Source organism: Symphalangus syndactylus, chromosome 10 (genome assembly GCF_028878055.3).
Source record: "Symphalangus syndactylus isolate Jambi chromosome 10, NHGRI_mSymSyn1-v2.1_pri, whole genome shotgun sequence".
NCBI classification, from domain to species: Eukaryota; Metazoa; Chordata; class Mammalia; order Primates; family Hylobatidae; genus Symphalangus; species Symphalangus syndactylus.
In genome coordinates this window covers 64118189-64132091 of record NC_072432.2, presented here as the reverse complement: position 1 = coordinate 64132091, position 13903 = coordinate 64118189, and the positions used below count along the sequence as shown (strand labels likewise).

At 40.4% G+C, this 13903-nt stretch overlaps 1 protein-coding gene across 1 annotated transcript; it reads right to left on the bottom strand.

The window, feature by feature from the left end:
- Positions 1 to 2496: 2496 nt before the first annotated feature.
- LOC129492252 (C-X-C motif chemokine 2) lies at positions 2497 to 4706 on the bottom strand. Its single transcript, XM_055297347.2, has 4 exons — positions 4481 to 4706; positions 4258 to 4381; positions 4060 to 4143; positions 2497 to 3229 (listed from the first exon to the last, which is right to left on the bottom strand). The coding sequence occupies exons 1-4, from the start codon at positions 4578 to 4580 to the stop codon at positions 3214 to 3216; spliced, it is 324 nt and encodes a 107-aa protein (XP_055153322.1). The 5' UTR covers positions 4581 to 4706; the 3' UTR covers positions 2497 to 3213.
- Positions 4707 to 13903: the final 9197 nt, after the last annotated feature.

Below are 13903 nucleotides of genomic sequence, written 5' to 3'. Positions count from 1 at the left end.
GCACAATCTTCACATCTACTTGATTTAAGATGGAGACCCAGACAATGTCCATGGAGTTGGCCTGAGGACCAATGACAAGAACCATGTTTCCAGAGCCTCCGTAACATTTAATCCCTGCAACACTTCAGAAGGCTCATTCTGTTATTATCTTCATCTATGGAAGGGGAAATGAGGTTGAGTGAAGTAAAGAAACTTGCCCAAGATCACAGTGACAGAGCTGGAATTTACTCCAATGTCAGTCTGATCCTTTGAAACCTGTCTTTAACCACCATGTGAATAAAAGCATCTCTTTTATTCTTTTTATGTTCCCTGTTCCTTATTAGCAAGAGTTAAGTAGCCAGTACAGCAAGCTCCAATGTTAGAGGATGAGGACTTTGTCTTAGGTTTATGGAGTGGTTTTATTGAACCCTTGAGTGCCACTTGTAAACATTTTCCAGTGTCCTCTAACTTGGGGTTAGGGAGTGAAGACTACCATTTATGGAGCTTCTCGAATAGGTTGCTTTTTTTTTTTTTTGAGACGGATTCTCACTCTGTCGTCCAGGCTGGAGTGCAGTGGCGCGATCTCGGCTCACTGCAAGCTCTGTCTCCTGGGTTCATGCCATTCTCCTGCCTCAGCCTCCCTAGTAGCTGGGACTACAGGCGCCCGCCACCACGCCAGCTAATTTTTTTTGTATTTTTAGTAGAGATGGGGTTTCACCATGTTAGCCAGGATGGTCTTGATCTCCTGACCTTGTGATCCACCCGCCTCAGCCTCCCAAAGTGCTGAGATTACAGGTGTGAGCCACCACGCCTGACCACATTTATTTACTTACGTATAGTTTACAAATATTCTTCTTTCTCATCTCAGTTATAATTAACTAATAACCTTGGAATTATTAAGAGATTATTGTTTTTAACCTATTTAGCTGCAAGAAAAGCTCACAGAGGTTGTTTCTTGCTACTTAAAGGTTGTTCCCTTATTTACCCAGCTACTTGGGACAATCCAGAACTTGATCTCAAGTACTGGGGCTGCCAGCCTCACCTTCCTGTCTGTGCTAGAGGCAGTTACCCAGGGTTCAGAATTCCTGAATGAGTCCTGAATCAGAGACAAGTGGATACCTCATGCATGCACCATTGTCCTTCCTTTTCAGGTTTGGAGTGTGGTTTCTTTTAGATTATTGAGGTCTTTCTTCCTTTGACATGACAATTATGTTTCTGTCCTGAAAACCTGGTGTGCTGCTGTCATCCTGGGGCAGCATTGAATACAGAGTTCCCCAGAGGGCAAATTCTCTATGAGGGCCCATCAAAATTCCATTAGGAAGGAAGCAAACTAATGCAGTGAAATCTTAAAAGCATTGTGTTTGGTATATTGCTATAAAGGATTGAAACGACATTAAACTTAGTGCTAGTTACTTATATCTGAAGGTTAGAACATTGGGTCCAAATTTCAATCAGAAGTTTCCACAGGTGAAGTATTCAGCCACTCACTTTTTATGGTTCTGTTAGGACACAAACTACTTGAGTTTTGAAAAACAAAATATTTTAGCCACCATTTTATTGACAGCTTCATTAAATTGTCAACAACTATACGAAAAATTATTTAGCAAAAGCAAACAAATGAGATCCCATGTTAAGATAACTACAAGAATTTAAATTTTTTTAAATGAAAACAAGTTTATTAAGAAAGTAAAGCAATAAAGAGCGGCTATTCCATAGGCAAAGCAGCAGCCTGAGCTGCTGGTTGGCCATTTTTATGGTTATTTCTTGATTATATGCTAAACAAGGGGTGGATTATTCATGAGTTTTCTAGGAAAAGGGTGGGCAATTTCCTAGAACTGAGGGTTCCTCTCCTTTTTAGACCATACAGGGTAACTTCCTGATGTTGCCATGGCACTTGTAAACTGTCATGGGGCTGGTAAGAGTGTCTTTTAGCATGCTAATGTATTATAATTAGTGTATAATGACCAGTGAGAACGACAGAGGTCACTCTCGTCTCCATCTTGGCTTTGGTGGGTTTTAGCTGGCTTCTTTACTGTAACCTGTTTTATCAGCAAGGTCTTTATGACCTGTATCTTGTGCCAATCTCCTATCTCATCCTGTGACTTCGAATGCCTAACCTACTGGGAATGCAGCCCAGTAAACCTCAGCCCCATTTTGCCCAGCCCCTATTCAAGATGGAGTTGCTCTGGTTAAAACATCTCTGCCATATTTCCCCCCTCCATATTTTTAAGGAGGTGAATTGGAGTAGCAAGGTTGTAAGGAACTTCTTGTAACAATGGCAATATGTATCAGTGATTCTCCCATCAGGGGCAAGACCATAGTTTGGTAAGGCACATTCTTTACTAGGTGAGAGCCAAGGGGAGTGACAGCAATCACCACATGAAATTAGGCATAATTCGTAGTTTATCTGTATAGCAGATTGAAAGCCCAGAAAAAAAATTGAGAAATAAATATTGATGTAAATCATCAGATTTTTCAGCAAAGATAGTCCTTGTTTCCCCCAAAATAAAACAAACATTTTAGATTTTTAAATATTTTATTTTCCTGTTCTTTGTGAAAACATCAATAAATATCGAAACCTCTCTGCTCTAACACAGAGGGAAACACTGCATAATTAACATTAAACAAGGCAGTATGCCTTACAAGAAAGACATAAAATGTCCAAGGGATATTTAGAACATTTTAGTTCTTAAAGCTTCAACATGAGAAATGTTGACCACACACTGTGAAATCATTTCAATAAATAACAACTGACATTCATCTTTACAGTTACAAAAATAGACACACATACATTCCCCTGCCCTCACATTGATCTCACTGGCCATTTTCTTGGATTCCCCAGCCTCCATCACAGTGGCTGACCTGATATGTCATCACTAAGAAATATGAACATAATGACTAGAGAATATCTGCAAACCTTCTATCTTCAAATTAAGTATGAATCAGGATTGAACTAACTTGGGTTTGACCTAAAATAAACAATAAATATAATGGGAGAGTGTGCAAGTAGATTCAATCATAACCTTATTTTACACGTAAAATATTAACATAGAATCTTCTAAAACAAACAAATAAATAAATAAATAAATAGAAGACTTCTCCTAAGCGATGCTCAAACACATTAGGCGCAATCCAGGTGGTCTCTGCAGCTGTGTCTCTCTTTCCCCTTCTGTTCCTATAAGGGCAGGGCCTCCTTCAGGAACAGCCACCAATGAGCTTCCTCCTTCCTTCTGGTCAGTTGGATTTGCCACTGTAATGAGAAAACGGGTGCCCTGAGTAGGTGCTCAGGAAAGCTGACTGCACAACCCTCTTCTCCTGTCCTGTTTCCCCAGGCTCTAGAGTTTTCTGAATGCAGTTTCCCCAGCCTGGCACCCAAGTGGCTACTGCCTGTGACAGCTGTGCTGTGTGGCAAGGACCTCTAGGCTTGGTATGCTCTTTTAGGAATGGGGGTGAGGTGGGGTGGAGGGGTGGCTGTCTACACTGTTTTACTGGCTAAAACAGCCAGAGCCTATTGTTCTTTGTCATACTGGGCCTCACTTAAGCCTCAAAGCAACCTCATGATGTAGCTACCATTATTTTCCCTGTTTTGCTGAGTCTCAGATAAACTAAATAATATTGTCTTTGAGTGACACGGCTAATAGGTGGTGGCAACCAGATATATACCCAGTGCAATATTATTGTGAAATCTCTGCACTTCAACCCTAAACTTTTACAAAAAACCAGGGGGTCTGCTTTTCAGGTCTGAAAGTCAGTAGGAACTAGGGGAAATGAAGCTTGTGTTTTTTAACAGGTGGAAAACACTTCAGCAGAACTGGCAAACTCCAATGAGATGTTACATGAAAGCAGTTTTACCTACATTCACTGGAAGGAGGGAAGAACCTGGGTGGTGACCCTGGGCACTGGGAATATCCTCTGGCACCAGAGTACATTAATAACCTTAATGGCAACTTTGTGAAAATAATAATTTTTTCAGTCCTGCAGCTAACCCTTGGGTTTTCCTGATTTACTTTTTAGGGGGCAGATGCCAGTATTTCTGACCAACAGCTCCAGTCAGCTGTGTACATGGAAATTATAACTTACTTTTTCAGCATCTTTTCGATGATTTTCTTAACCATGGGGGATGCGGGGTTGAGACAAGCTTTCTGCCCATTCTTGAGTGTGGCTCTGCAGAGAGAAGGGAATCTCGTGAGACAGGAGGTCGGGCTGAGGACAGGGTTTGGGGCAGCGGGAGAGTCGGGGACCCCAGCGGTGGCAGCGGCAGCGGTGGGCGAGACTTACATGACTTCGGTTTGGGCGCAGTGGGGTCCAGGGGACTTCACGTTCACACTTTGGATGTTCTTGAGGTGAATTCCCTGCAGGGTCTGCAAGCACTGGCAGCGCAGTTCAGTGGCCATGGGCGCTCCTAGGGAAGAAAAGACTCGGTGATTGAGCGGGGCTGTCGGCGCGGGGCGCCCACCCCAGCCGCATCCGGCCCGGGGACCCCAAGGGCGCCGGGACCCACCTGCTGCGCGCCGGCCGGCGGCCACCAGAAGCAGGAGCAGCAGCGCCACCCGCAGGAGCCGGGGATTGCTGGGGATGGCGGAGAGCGCGGCGCGGGCCATGGGGCTCAGCAGGCTGGTCGGGCGGCTGTGCGAGGAGGAGAGCTGGCGGGGAGTTGCCTGTGGCCCGGGTTCTGTGGCTCTCCGAGAACGGCGAAGCCCTTTTATGCATGGTTGGGGCTGGAAAGCCCGGAGTCCCGGGCCAGGGAAATTCCCGGAGCTCCAGATCGATCCCGAGTCCGGAAGGAAGGCGACGGCCCCGCCTCTGGGGTGGAGGGGGGTCGGGGCACTCTGGAGTGAAGGCCGGGTCTGACTATCTTGCGTAACTCCCGCCAACTGTGGGATGTTCGCTTTCTGCCCCAAATCCCTGGAGGGGGAGCGAGAGCCCGCCGCTCTCAGAGATACCAAGATAACCGCCCGCGAGGAGGCGCTTCGTGAACCCAGTGCAGTGCGTCGTGGGTCGGATCCCTTAGACCCACGTAGAGACCGCGCTACATCCTTACCGGGGGGAGTTGCTTCTCTGGAAGACATTTCAGTTGTTGGGATTGAAAGAGTTAAGGCAAGAACTGCAGCATGTCTTATCTATCCTCTGTGTTTAGTTTGAGTTCTGCAAATTTCATTAATCTTTGAAACAAACGCACGCTTTAACAGTACATCTGTCATCTCAGATGACGCATAAGAGCTTTTGTCTCCTTCCTGCTGTTTTATGATCTTAAAAGCAAATATCACATGTGTTTTGTTTTTTTTTTTTAACGTAGTGGAGCCACGTGTTGGGTGCGGGAACAGACCATTGCCAAGGGTCAATTCAATGTTTATTTTAGTTAACAGTGTTGGCAATCTCCCATCCTTTCCCTCTTTGAAATCTTGGAACATCTCGAACTCTAGTAATTCCAGTAGCATCAATTTTTTGTTGTATGGAAGGCTGTGTTTTGATCCATGGAAGTCACTGGGGAGCTTCGAGGGACCTGTTGGGCTCAGAAGGTCTGACTTTTCTAGTACTGTCCCTGGGCAGAAAAGGCCATAGGCACCACCAGAAAAAGAGCAGGGAATGAGACTCTGCTTGTTTACTCCTCTAAGCACAAGCAGACGTGTCTGATATATACATACTAGATTACTAACATAATTGCATTTCCATGCCATATGTATTTACCAGCATCTTGGGATTGGTTCCCTCTAGAGAAACAGCTATCGAGGAAATTTTAGTTCTAGAGGAATGTCAATAAAGCATTTCCAAGCCTGTTTAGCTGATGCCTTCTCACTGGATTACTGACTTTTCATCATCAATTTCAATGCCCCTCCCCCTTTTAAAATTAAGCTGCAGGCCTACAATACTCTGTCTTAATTCTTCCTGGTGGATGCAGACTTCAGGGATATGGAGATATTCTGCCACTGCTGTGAGAAGGGCTGGGAGTGGCACGAGGATGAAGAAGTGGGACTGCCTTAGGAATAGAGTGTTCCTTGGATGCTGCAGCTGTAGAGATCACTTGATAAGGATGTCAGGGCTGAAGTCTCAGCCATACCACTAACTTGCTTCATGACCCTTGGTAATTTATGCTTTATTTGCTCATGTTTCTCCCCTGTAGAAGAGCTTATAATAGTGCCTGCCTCACAGGGTTGTTAGAAGTATTGATTGTTAATATGTGTAAACCATCAGTGCATGTAAAGTGTTATGTAAATATTTGTTAAATAACAAAATAGAAGTGATGTTTTACAATCTTACTGATATAGGCTGGATGTTTGTGTCTCTTTCAAATTCAGATGTTGGAGGCCTGACTCCCTTATGTGCTAATATTAGAAGACAGGACCGTGGGAAGTAATTAGGTTTAGGTGAGGTTACGAAGGTATGGCCCCTATGGTGGGATAAGGGCCATTACAGCAAGAGATCAGTGAGCTTTCAATCGCTGGTTCTCTCTCCCTTTCTGCATTGTGAGGACACAGCAAGAAGGCCACCATCTGCAAACTGAGAAGAGGGCCCTCACCAAGCATGAAATCTGCCAGGATCTTAATCGTGGACTCCCCAGCCTCCAGAACTGTGAAATAATTGTTGTTTAAGCCCCCTAGCCTATGGCACTCTGTTACAGCAGCTCAAACTGACTAAGACACTTAACTAAACAGAAGCACTCTGATAAAGCCTTATGAACGCACACACACACAAAGAAAGAAATATTTTCAAAGAAACATCTTCTAATTTACCTTTAAAATTTTTCAGCGTCAGAAATTTTAAAGGAGGGTGCATTTATATCCTTACGGGATCTTAGAATAATTTTTTGATCCATTGTTTGTTTGAAATTCTAGTTTCAATCACTTTCCATATAAAATGAGAGTAAGAGTAAAATTCTACCCTATCCATTTATTAGAAATGATTTATGAAATGACTCTGCCTTGGGCATTAACAGCTAGCTGCCCAAACTTCTTTATTCTGTGCTAAAGAACTAAAGAACAATAGAAAACATCAGCTTATAATGATTGCCACACTCATCCCAAAGTATTGACGTGAGTAAATAGAAAGAGTAAAATTTCTATTATCTACAGTAACAGCCCCTCAAAAATATGAGAAATTTCAAGAATCAGCCCATCATTTGTAGAATTATGTACTTTATTCCTAGAATTTGTTTACTAAAAATTATTTGCCTTAGGAAGGGACGTAGAATTCTTTTTTCTTTTCTTAATATACCACTTTCCATGATTTAACTTACGACAGCCCCAGACCAAGCTTCTGAAGTTTTTAAGGGCACCAGTGTTCTGAAACTTACCATAATAAATTCCTTCTTGTCTTAATATCAGTTGAGTGCCACTGTTACAGGCACAAGTTGTAAACCCATGCAATTACTAACTCAAAGATGCTATCTCTAAAATGGAAGCACAGTTTCCTAAATTCCATTCTCCCCTTTAATTTTTATTGTATTTTTCAGATTTGACTAGTACAATCTAATATACCTGCAAAATGTAGGCTTACTGCTCCATGCCCACCACCGACATTCTTGCTACTTGGGCAGCAAAATGAGTGGTGTGGCTCTGCTTTACCATGAAATGCCTTGAAGACTTTGCTGATATAACTTCCAACATAAAGCTTGCTCCTCCAGAGGAACAGACTAGAAAGATAAATAAAGAAGTACAACTGATTTTAGAGATAGATCTGATGGAGGTTGAGATATGGGGCTCTGGAATTACAGAATAGAAGACAGATAACACGGTTCATAAGACTTGTTAGTCCTCACACTGTTTATGCTTAGCGACTCCTTTGCTTTCAGGTTTTGCTGCCACGCATACAAAGTGGACAGTGGTACAACCCCTTTGTTGTGTCTGACTCCATGAAGAAATACATAATTGACTTAGTTACATACTATGTGTATTTCTTGTTATTTTTTTCACTGAGGAATTAAGGCAGTCTCTCAATTACCAGAGCCTAGGAATACTTCATAGTATTATAAACACAGCAATTGACATGTTCCGTGGGGCTTTTGTGATTTTTTGAAAACTGCGGTTTATATTCATTGTGCTAAATTTTTCCTTACTGGCTCTGGCACCCCAGCTTTGGGTTGTGGTGTTGCGGAAGAAAAATTCTTGCTTGTCTGTGGTTCTTTAGTGCATTGCTTGTTAGTTCAGGGACTGTGGCCACCACTCATCGAAACATGTGCTCTGGAGATAAAGCGCCAAAGGAAGAGAAGGGAAGTAATATTTATTTATTAGGTTCCAATTCTTGATTAGATGCAGTGCCTGAGTTTTTCAGTGTACCGTCATTTTAATAATTTCAAGAATGCTGGGAGGCTGGTATCATGAGTCTTATTTTATAGGTAAGGAAACTGGAGTACAAGATCTTAGAAGTGGAATTAAATTCAAACCCAAGAGTGTCTGACTCAGAAGCTCATAGCCAGTCTTTCTCTAGACAAGAGAGGAAGTGATTGGGGAAGAAGAGGACACGTAAAAGAATCTTAATTAAGTCTACGGAGGACATTTTATTACTTTTCAACCCTACCAGAAAATAATGCTTTTATTAAAATATTTAATACAGTTTTGATTAGGAACCAAATAGACATGTAGAAGTGATGACAACTAGTAGCCTCCAGAGTCCCAGCAGCCCAGAGAACCTCCTGCTTATTGTGCCATCAGCCCCCAAATTCACTCCATGAAGTTCTCAGCAGCTCCCAACACCATATCAGAACCTGATATTATGATTGAAGGCAGGCTGGGAGTGGTGTCTCACACCTGTAATTCCAGCACTCTGGGAAGTCAAGACAGTAGGATCACTTGAGGCCAGGAGTTCAAAACCAGCCTGAGCAAGATAGTGAGACCTTGTCTCTATGGAAAAAAAAAAAAAAAAATGAAGGCAGATGGTAGCGTAGGTAAAGGATCTAGCTAAGCATCTTACCTCTAGCAGCTCTCAAAGTATCTTAGAAGGCACTAATAAGAAGGTAGATATCACTATAAACTGTTAAAGCTTGGTCTGTCATCAAGAGAGTAGAGCAATATTTCAATAAGTATAAACTACAAGTCATGATCCTCTAGAGGGTCATAAAGTCAGTTTTGTGGGTTGTAACCAGTATTTAAAAATATAATGGGGCAGTGGCTGACGCCTGTAATCCCAGCACTTTGGGAAGCTGAGGCGGGCAAATCATGAGGCCAAGAGATTGAGACCATCCTGGCCAACATGGATTTTAGTAGAAACCCTGTCTCTACTAAAAATACAAAAAAAAAAATTAGCCAGGCGTAGTGGCAGGCGCCTGTAGTCCCAGCTACTTGGGAAGCTGAGGCAGGAGAATAGCTTGAACCCAGGAGGCAGAAGTTGCAGTGAGCCGAGATTGCACCTCTGCACTCCAGCCTGGTAACAGAGTGAGACTCCACCTCAAAAAAAAAAAAAAAAAAAAAAAAATGCATACACATATATATATGTATGTATTTTTCATATATATATGAATAAAATAGGATAGAATTTAAAAATGCATATGCCATAATGCATCACATATTGTTAGTTTAACTGTTATTTTATGACACTTTTGTGTCTTATACAGATGGGTAACTGTGTAAAACTAAACACTTAATGCACAAGATGCAAAAACAGAACTTCCAGGAGTGAAAATATCCCTTCAGAGATGTTATTATATTGATCAAGGCTGTGACTATATAATAAGTTCCAAGTTTGTAGACATTATCTCCTGAGAATTTCCAATCAGGAAAAAAAGGTTGAAGCATATTCCATTTTAATGTCATCACTCCCTAAAAGTTTGCACAACAGGGAGCTCCAGTAAATTGCTGAGCTTTTCGCAACAGGAATGCCAGCTTCAGATGTTCCTGCTGATAAAGGTGGCCACTTGGCAGTGTTCTCAGCAGAGTTAAAAGATTAACATAGTACCAGTATTGGTTCGCTTAGCAGAATTTGTTTCAGTCTCTTGGTCATTGGGGCCACACCAATGAATTATTATATCCAGCTATGAATGTTGCTTGTGGCAGGTACAAAAGGGAAATAAAGAAAATATTAAACCTTAATACCTTACCACTGGCACCCTACTTCCTGGTGTGTTAATTTTTCAAAAAAATCAATGGAAATACCTGTTCAATTTTAACATTCTTTATTTTTGCCAAAATCTTTGTCTTTGCTAAATATCTAACTCAATCTACCAAATTATCTATGACAGTACACAAACAATATACTAATATGAAAATTATAATTATGAATAATAACCAATAATAACAAAAATGTTATTTTGTACATTTTTATATCTGGAAGAGGGCTGAGATTGTGCATGCATGTGCATATGTGTGTGCGTGTGTGTGTGTATGTGTATAACATCTCCTTACACGTAGACACAAACTCAAGAGATAGATGCTCAAAATATGCCCATTTTTCACATTATGAAACCAAGGTATCTGCCATACTAACAAAATTGGAACTCAAAATATGGGTGAAAGAGAAACTTTGAATGTTTATACGTAAGTGAGTGACATGGTTGTATTTGTATTTTAGCAAAATAACTTCTGTGACATTGAAGGTAAAATGCAGGGGAAATATTTAGGTTAGCTGGGATCAGTTTGATACTTTCCAAAATTGTTTCTAAGATTTCTTATTGTGGGTCCACAGTACCCCTTAGTTTTGGATTAATTTGACCCACAGAAGGTATTGAGGCAATACCTTTCCGAAAACTCCACATCTGAGCCTGAAGCGTGCTTTGACTCTTTCAAGACCAATATTAATTTTATATATTAACAATGTAACCACATTCTTTGTTTCTATTATAGAATTTTGTTGAATTTAATATATATATTATTAATTTATAATATATAAATTATTTGTTGGATACAAATTGTAAGTCTTTGGACTACAGAGGAGTTTCTGTAATAATATATTTATCTGGGATGTAATCCTTTTCTGTTACATCTTTACGGTCATTTTTTCTCTGCTTTGCATGCATATCCATGATAAAAATAGATAGAAAATACAGTTCTGTGAGATAAAACATTGTTAGCTCTCTTGTATACCTGCAACAATTACACTTGGAACAAAACAATAACGGTGGCTATATTTTAAATTTTAAGGTCCCAACAGTCCCTTATAAAAGTCTAATCTCTACTGTCCTTCAACTCATTTCCTTTAAATCAGATTAAATTTGACTATATGCCTTCATGCCACCAAGGAGAAAACTATTCAATCTCAGTCATTATTGTAGTTCCCAGGCCACACTGAAAGTACAAAAGGTCCCAAGGGATTTATCCAAGCAAAATATTCAGGGCTGTCCATCTGTACTTTGACTTATACTTGTTTTCCATAAAAGGACAGACATTGATATGGTCATTTTAAGTGCAGCACTGTGCAGCTTTTATCCATTCTGTAGCACAGAAATCTTTGCTAAGGTTGGTAATAACAGTGCTTGCTAGTCTCTTAAGTACAAAGTACAGTCTTTCTTCCAGAGTCCTGCCATCTCCCTGGAAGGAGACAGCAGCAAGGAGAAACAAAACTGTCAATTTTGGCAGTGTGTGAAACACTATGACAGCCCCTTTTCCCTTCCCACTCCTCCATCCGTGTGGCACACAGCCAGGAAGCAGATGAAGGATAGTTCATGAGTTCAAAAAGAAGGGGAGACATTGAGAGTGGTAAGAAAATAAAATAAAATAACGAATGATTCCCAAGAGAGGTAAAAGAGAGGCACATCCAAGGGATTTGAGGTTACTTGGCTAATTTTGAAAGTTTTGCTAACTGGTAGCCCAAGATTCAGGAATGAAGATTTTGAAATGAGAAATAAAATTAAAGTAGCTGAAAAGGTGGAATGGAGACTAGGAGCTACTTCTGTGCTCCAGTGCCCTCTGGTTCTATATTTTCTTCTTGCCTTATTCAGATGTTTGCCAAACTAACATTCAGGCCATGTGGGACATTGACTACACTGTCTCTCCTCTTCCTCAGTGCGGTTCTAAGGCTACACATATACTCAACCACTGGACTTATTTATTAAACAGCAACCATATCTCCAGGATTGAGGGAGACACTGAGATCCAGAAATCAAAGTGTCTATTCCTTCCCTCACAAGAGCCACACTCTGGGTTGGGCAGACAGGGAATGTCAACAGGTGATAATAACCCAGTGTTTATGCCAGGCATTATGTATGATTACATATGTAAGGAACTGGGGCTAAAAAGAAGGGTAAAATACAGAACTTGTTCTTAAAGTGCTTAAATTCTAAAATGTAGAATAAACAAATTGTTTTAAAAAATGTATCATGTTATGGTCAGTTCCATATGGGGTCCGTTACTGCTCTTAGACTCAGGAAAGAAGGTCCCCATGTCCTGAGCGTAAGCTTCAGAAGATCTCACTATCACAACCTTGCAAAAAAACCCACAAATGTATTCGAGAACCCCGGGGGCACTTCTGCCACCTGAGGAACCAGAGCCTAGAGTGGGCGCCAAATGATCCTTAACCTCCTAAACTTCCTTAACACTAGATATTTACTTTCTTGATTAACAAAGTTCAAGCTCAAGGCTGAGATCCCAGAGGGACATAGTGGGGAGCCTAAACAATAATGATCATGGTGGTTGAGCTCCCTTCTGTTCTCTTTGGCTCTGGAATGACTAGGAGGAGCTCGAAGCATATTTACAAACCAAAATTTTCACAGGGAAGTTGGCCGAAGAAGCTTGGAAAAAGTCAAGAGGACCATGTATCCTTAGTGCTGACTATTTCCACATTTTCCACGTCTTTTTCTGAGATCAGTTAATAAGCATAACCCTAAGGAATCAGTCCACTAGATGCTTTTTAATTTATTCTGAAAGCTCAGTGTCTAGGTAACTTACCACAGATGACATATTACAATGTGTGAATATAGCATCAAATGTATGCTTTATTTCTGCATCCAAGTAGTGCTTTAGGAATCTTATTGTCACTGCATTAGAAAAGTAAAACGTCTCCAAATTTAAATTAATTATAAATAAATGTAAGAAATGATTGAAGCATCATCTAAAATGGCACTATTGTCTATAGAACAAAAATTATGTGACCATTTCAATTACAAAAATGTAATTACTAATTTTGCTGAAGTGAAGAAAAGTAAATTTTATATAATAAATATAGAAAAATAGAATAAATCTTAAATTATGCATGATTTTATTTTGTATGCATCCAGACATTGCCTGCACAATAACAGAATACCCAGATATGGAATTACAAATTCACTTTTCTCTGATATTTTGCTGATTCTCATCATACAAATTCCATAACTTTATATATTTTGAAAACATTATTAATATACAGTCATGTGTCACATAAAGATCAGAATACATGCTGCAAAATCTGCCATTAGGCTGTTTCCTCCTTGCATGAACGTCATAGAGTCCACTTATGCAAACCTAGATGTTGTAGCCTACTCCACACCTATGCTATATGCTCTATTCCATTCTCCTAGGCTACAAGGCTGTACGTCATGTTGCTGTACTGAATACTGTAGGCAATTATAACACAATAGTATTTGTGTATCTAAACACACAAAGGATACAGTAAATATATATTAATAGTACTGTAATCCTATGGCCTCACCATTGTGTATTCCATCTGTAGTTGTCCAAAATGTCATTATAGCGCATGACTGTGTATCTGTGAAGACAGGAGGATCCTCAGACTCATTTTATTTAACATTTTGTTAACTAGTTAAGAAAACCTTAAATATTTAGACAGAGAAACATGGGCCTCTCTGAACTCTCTCTCAAGACCCCACAATTGTTAGATATGGGTTCATGAAGCATTGAAGAAGTGCATATGGAGGAAAATTATGAAAAATTATCCTAGAACAGATGACTGAAAAGATGAATTTGGGAAAAAATCTAGGTTATTATAACATATTTTAATTTGTACTAATTTTGACACCCCTCAGAGGAATTTTTATGTTTTTTGAAACAAGAATTATTTCTGT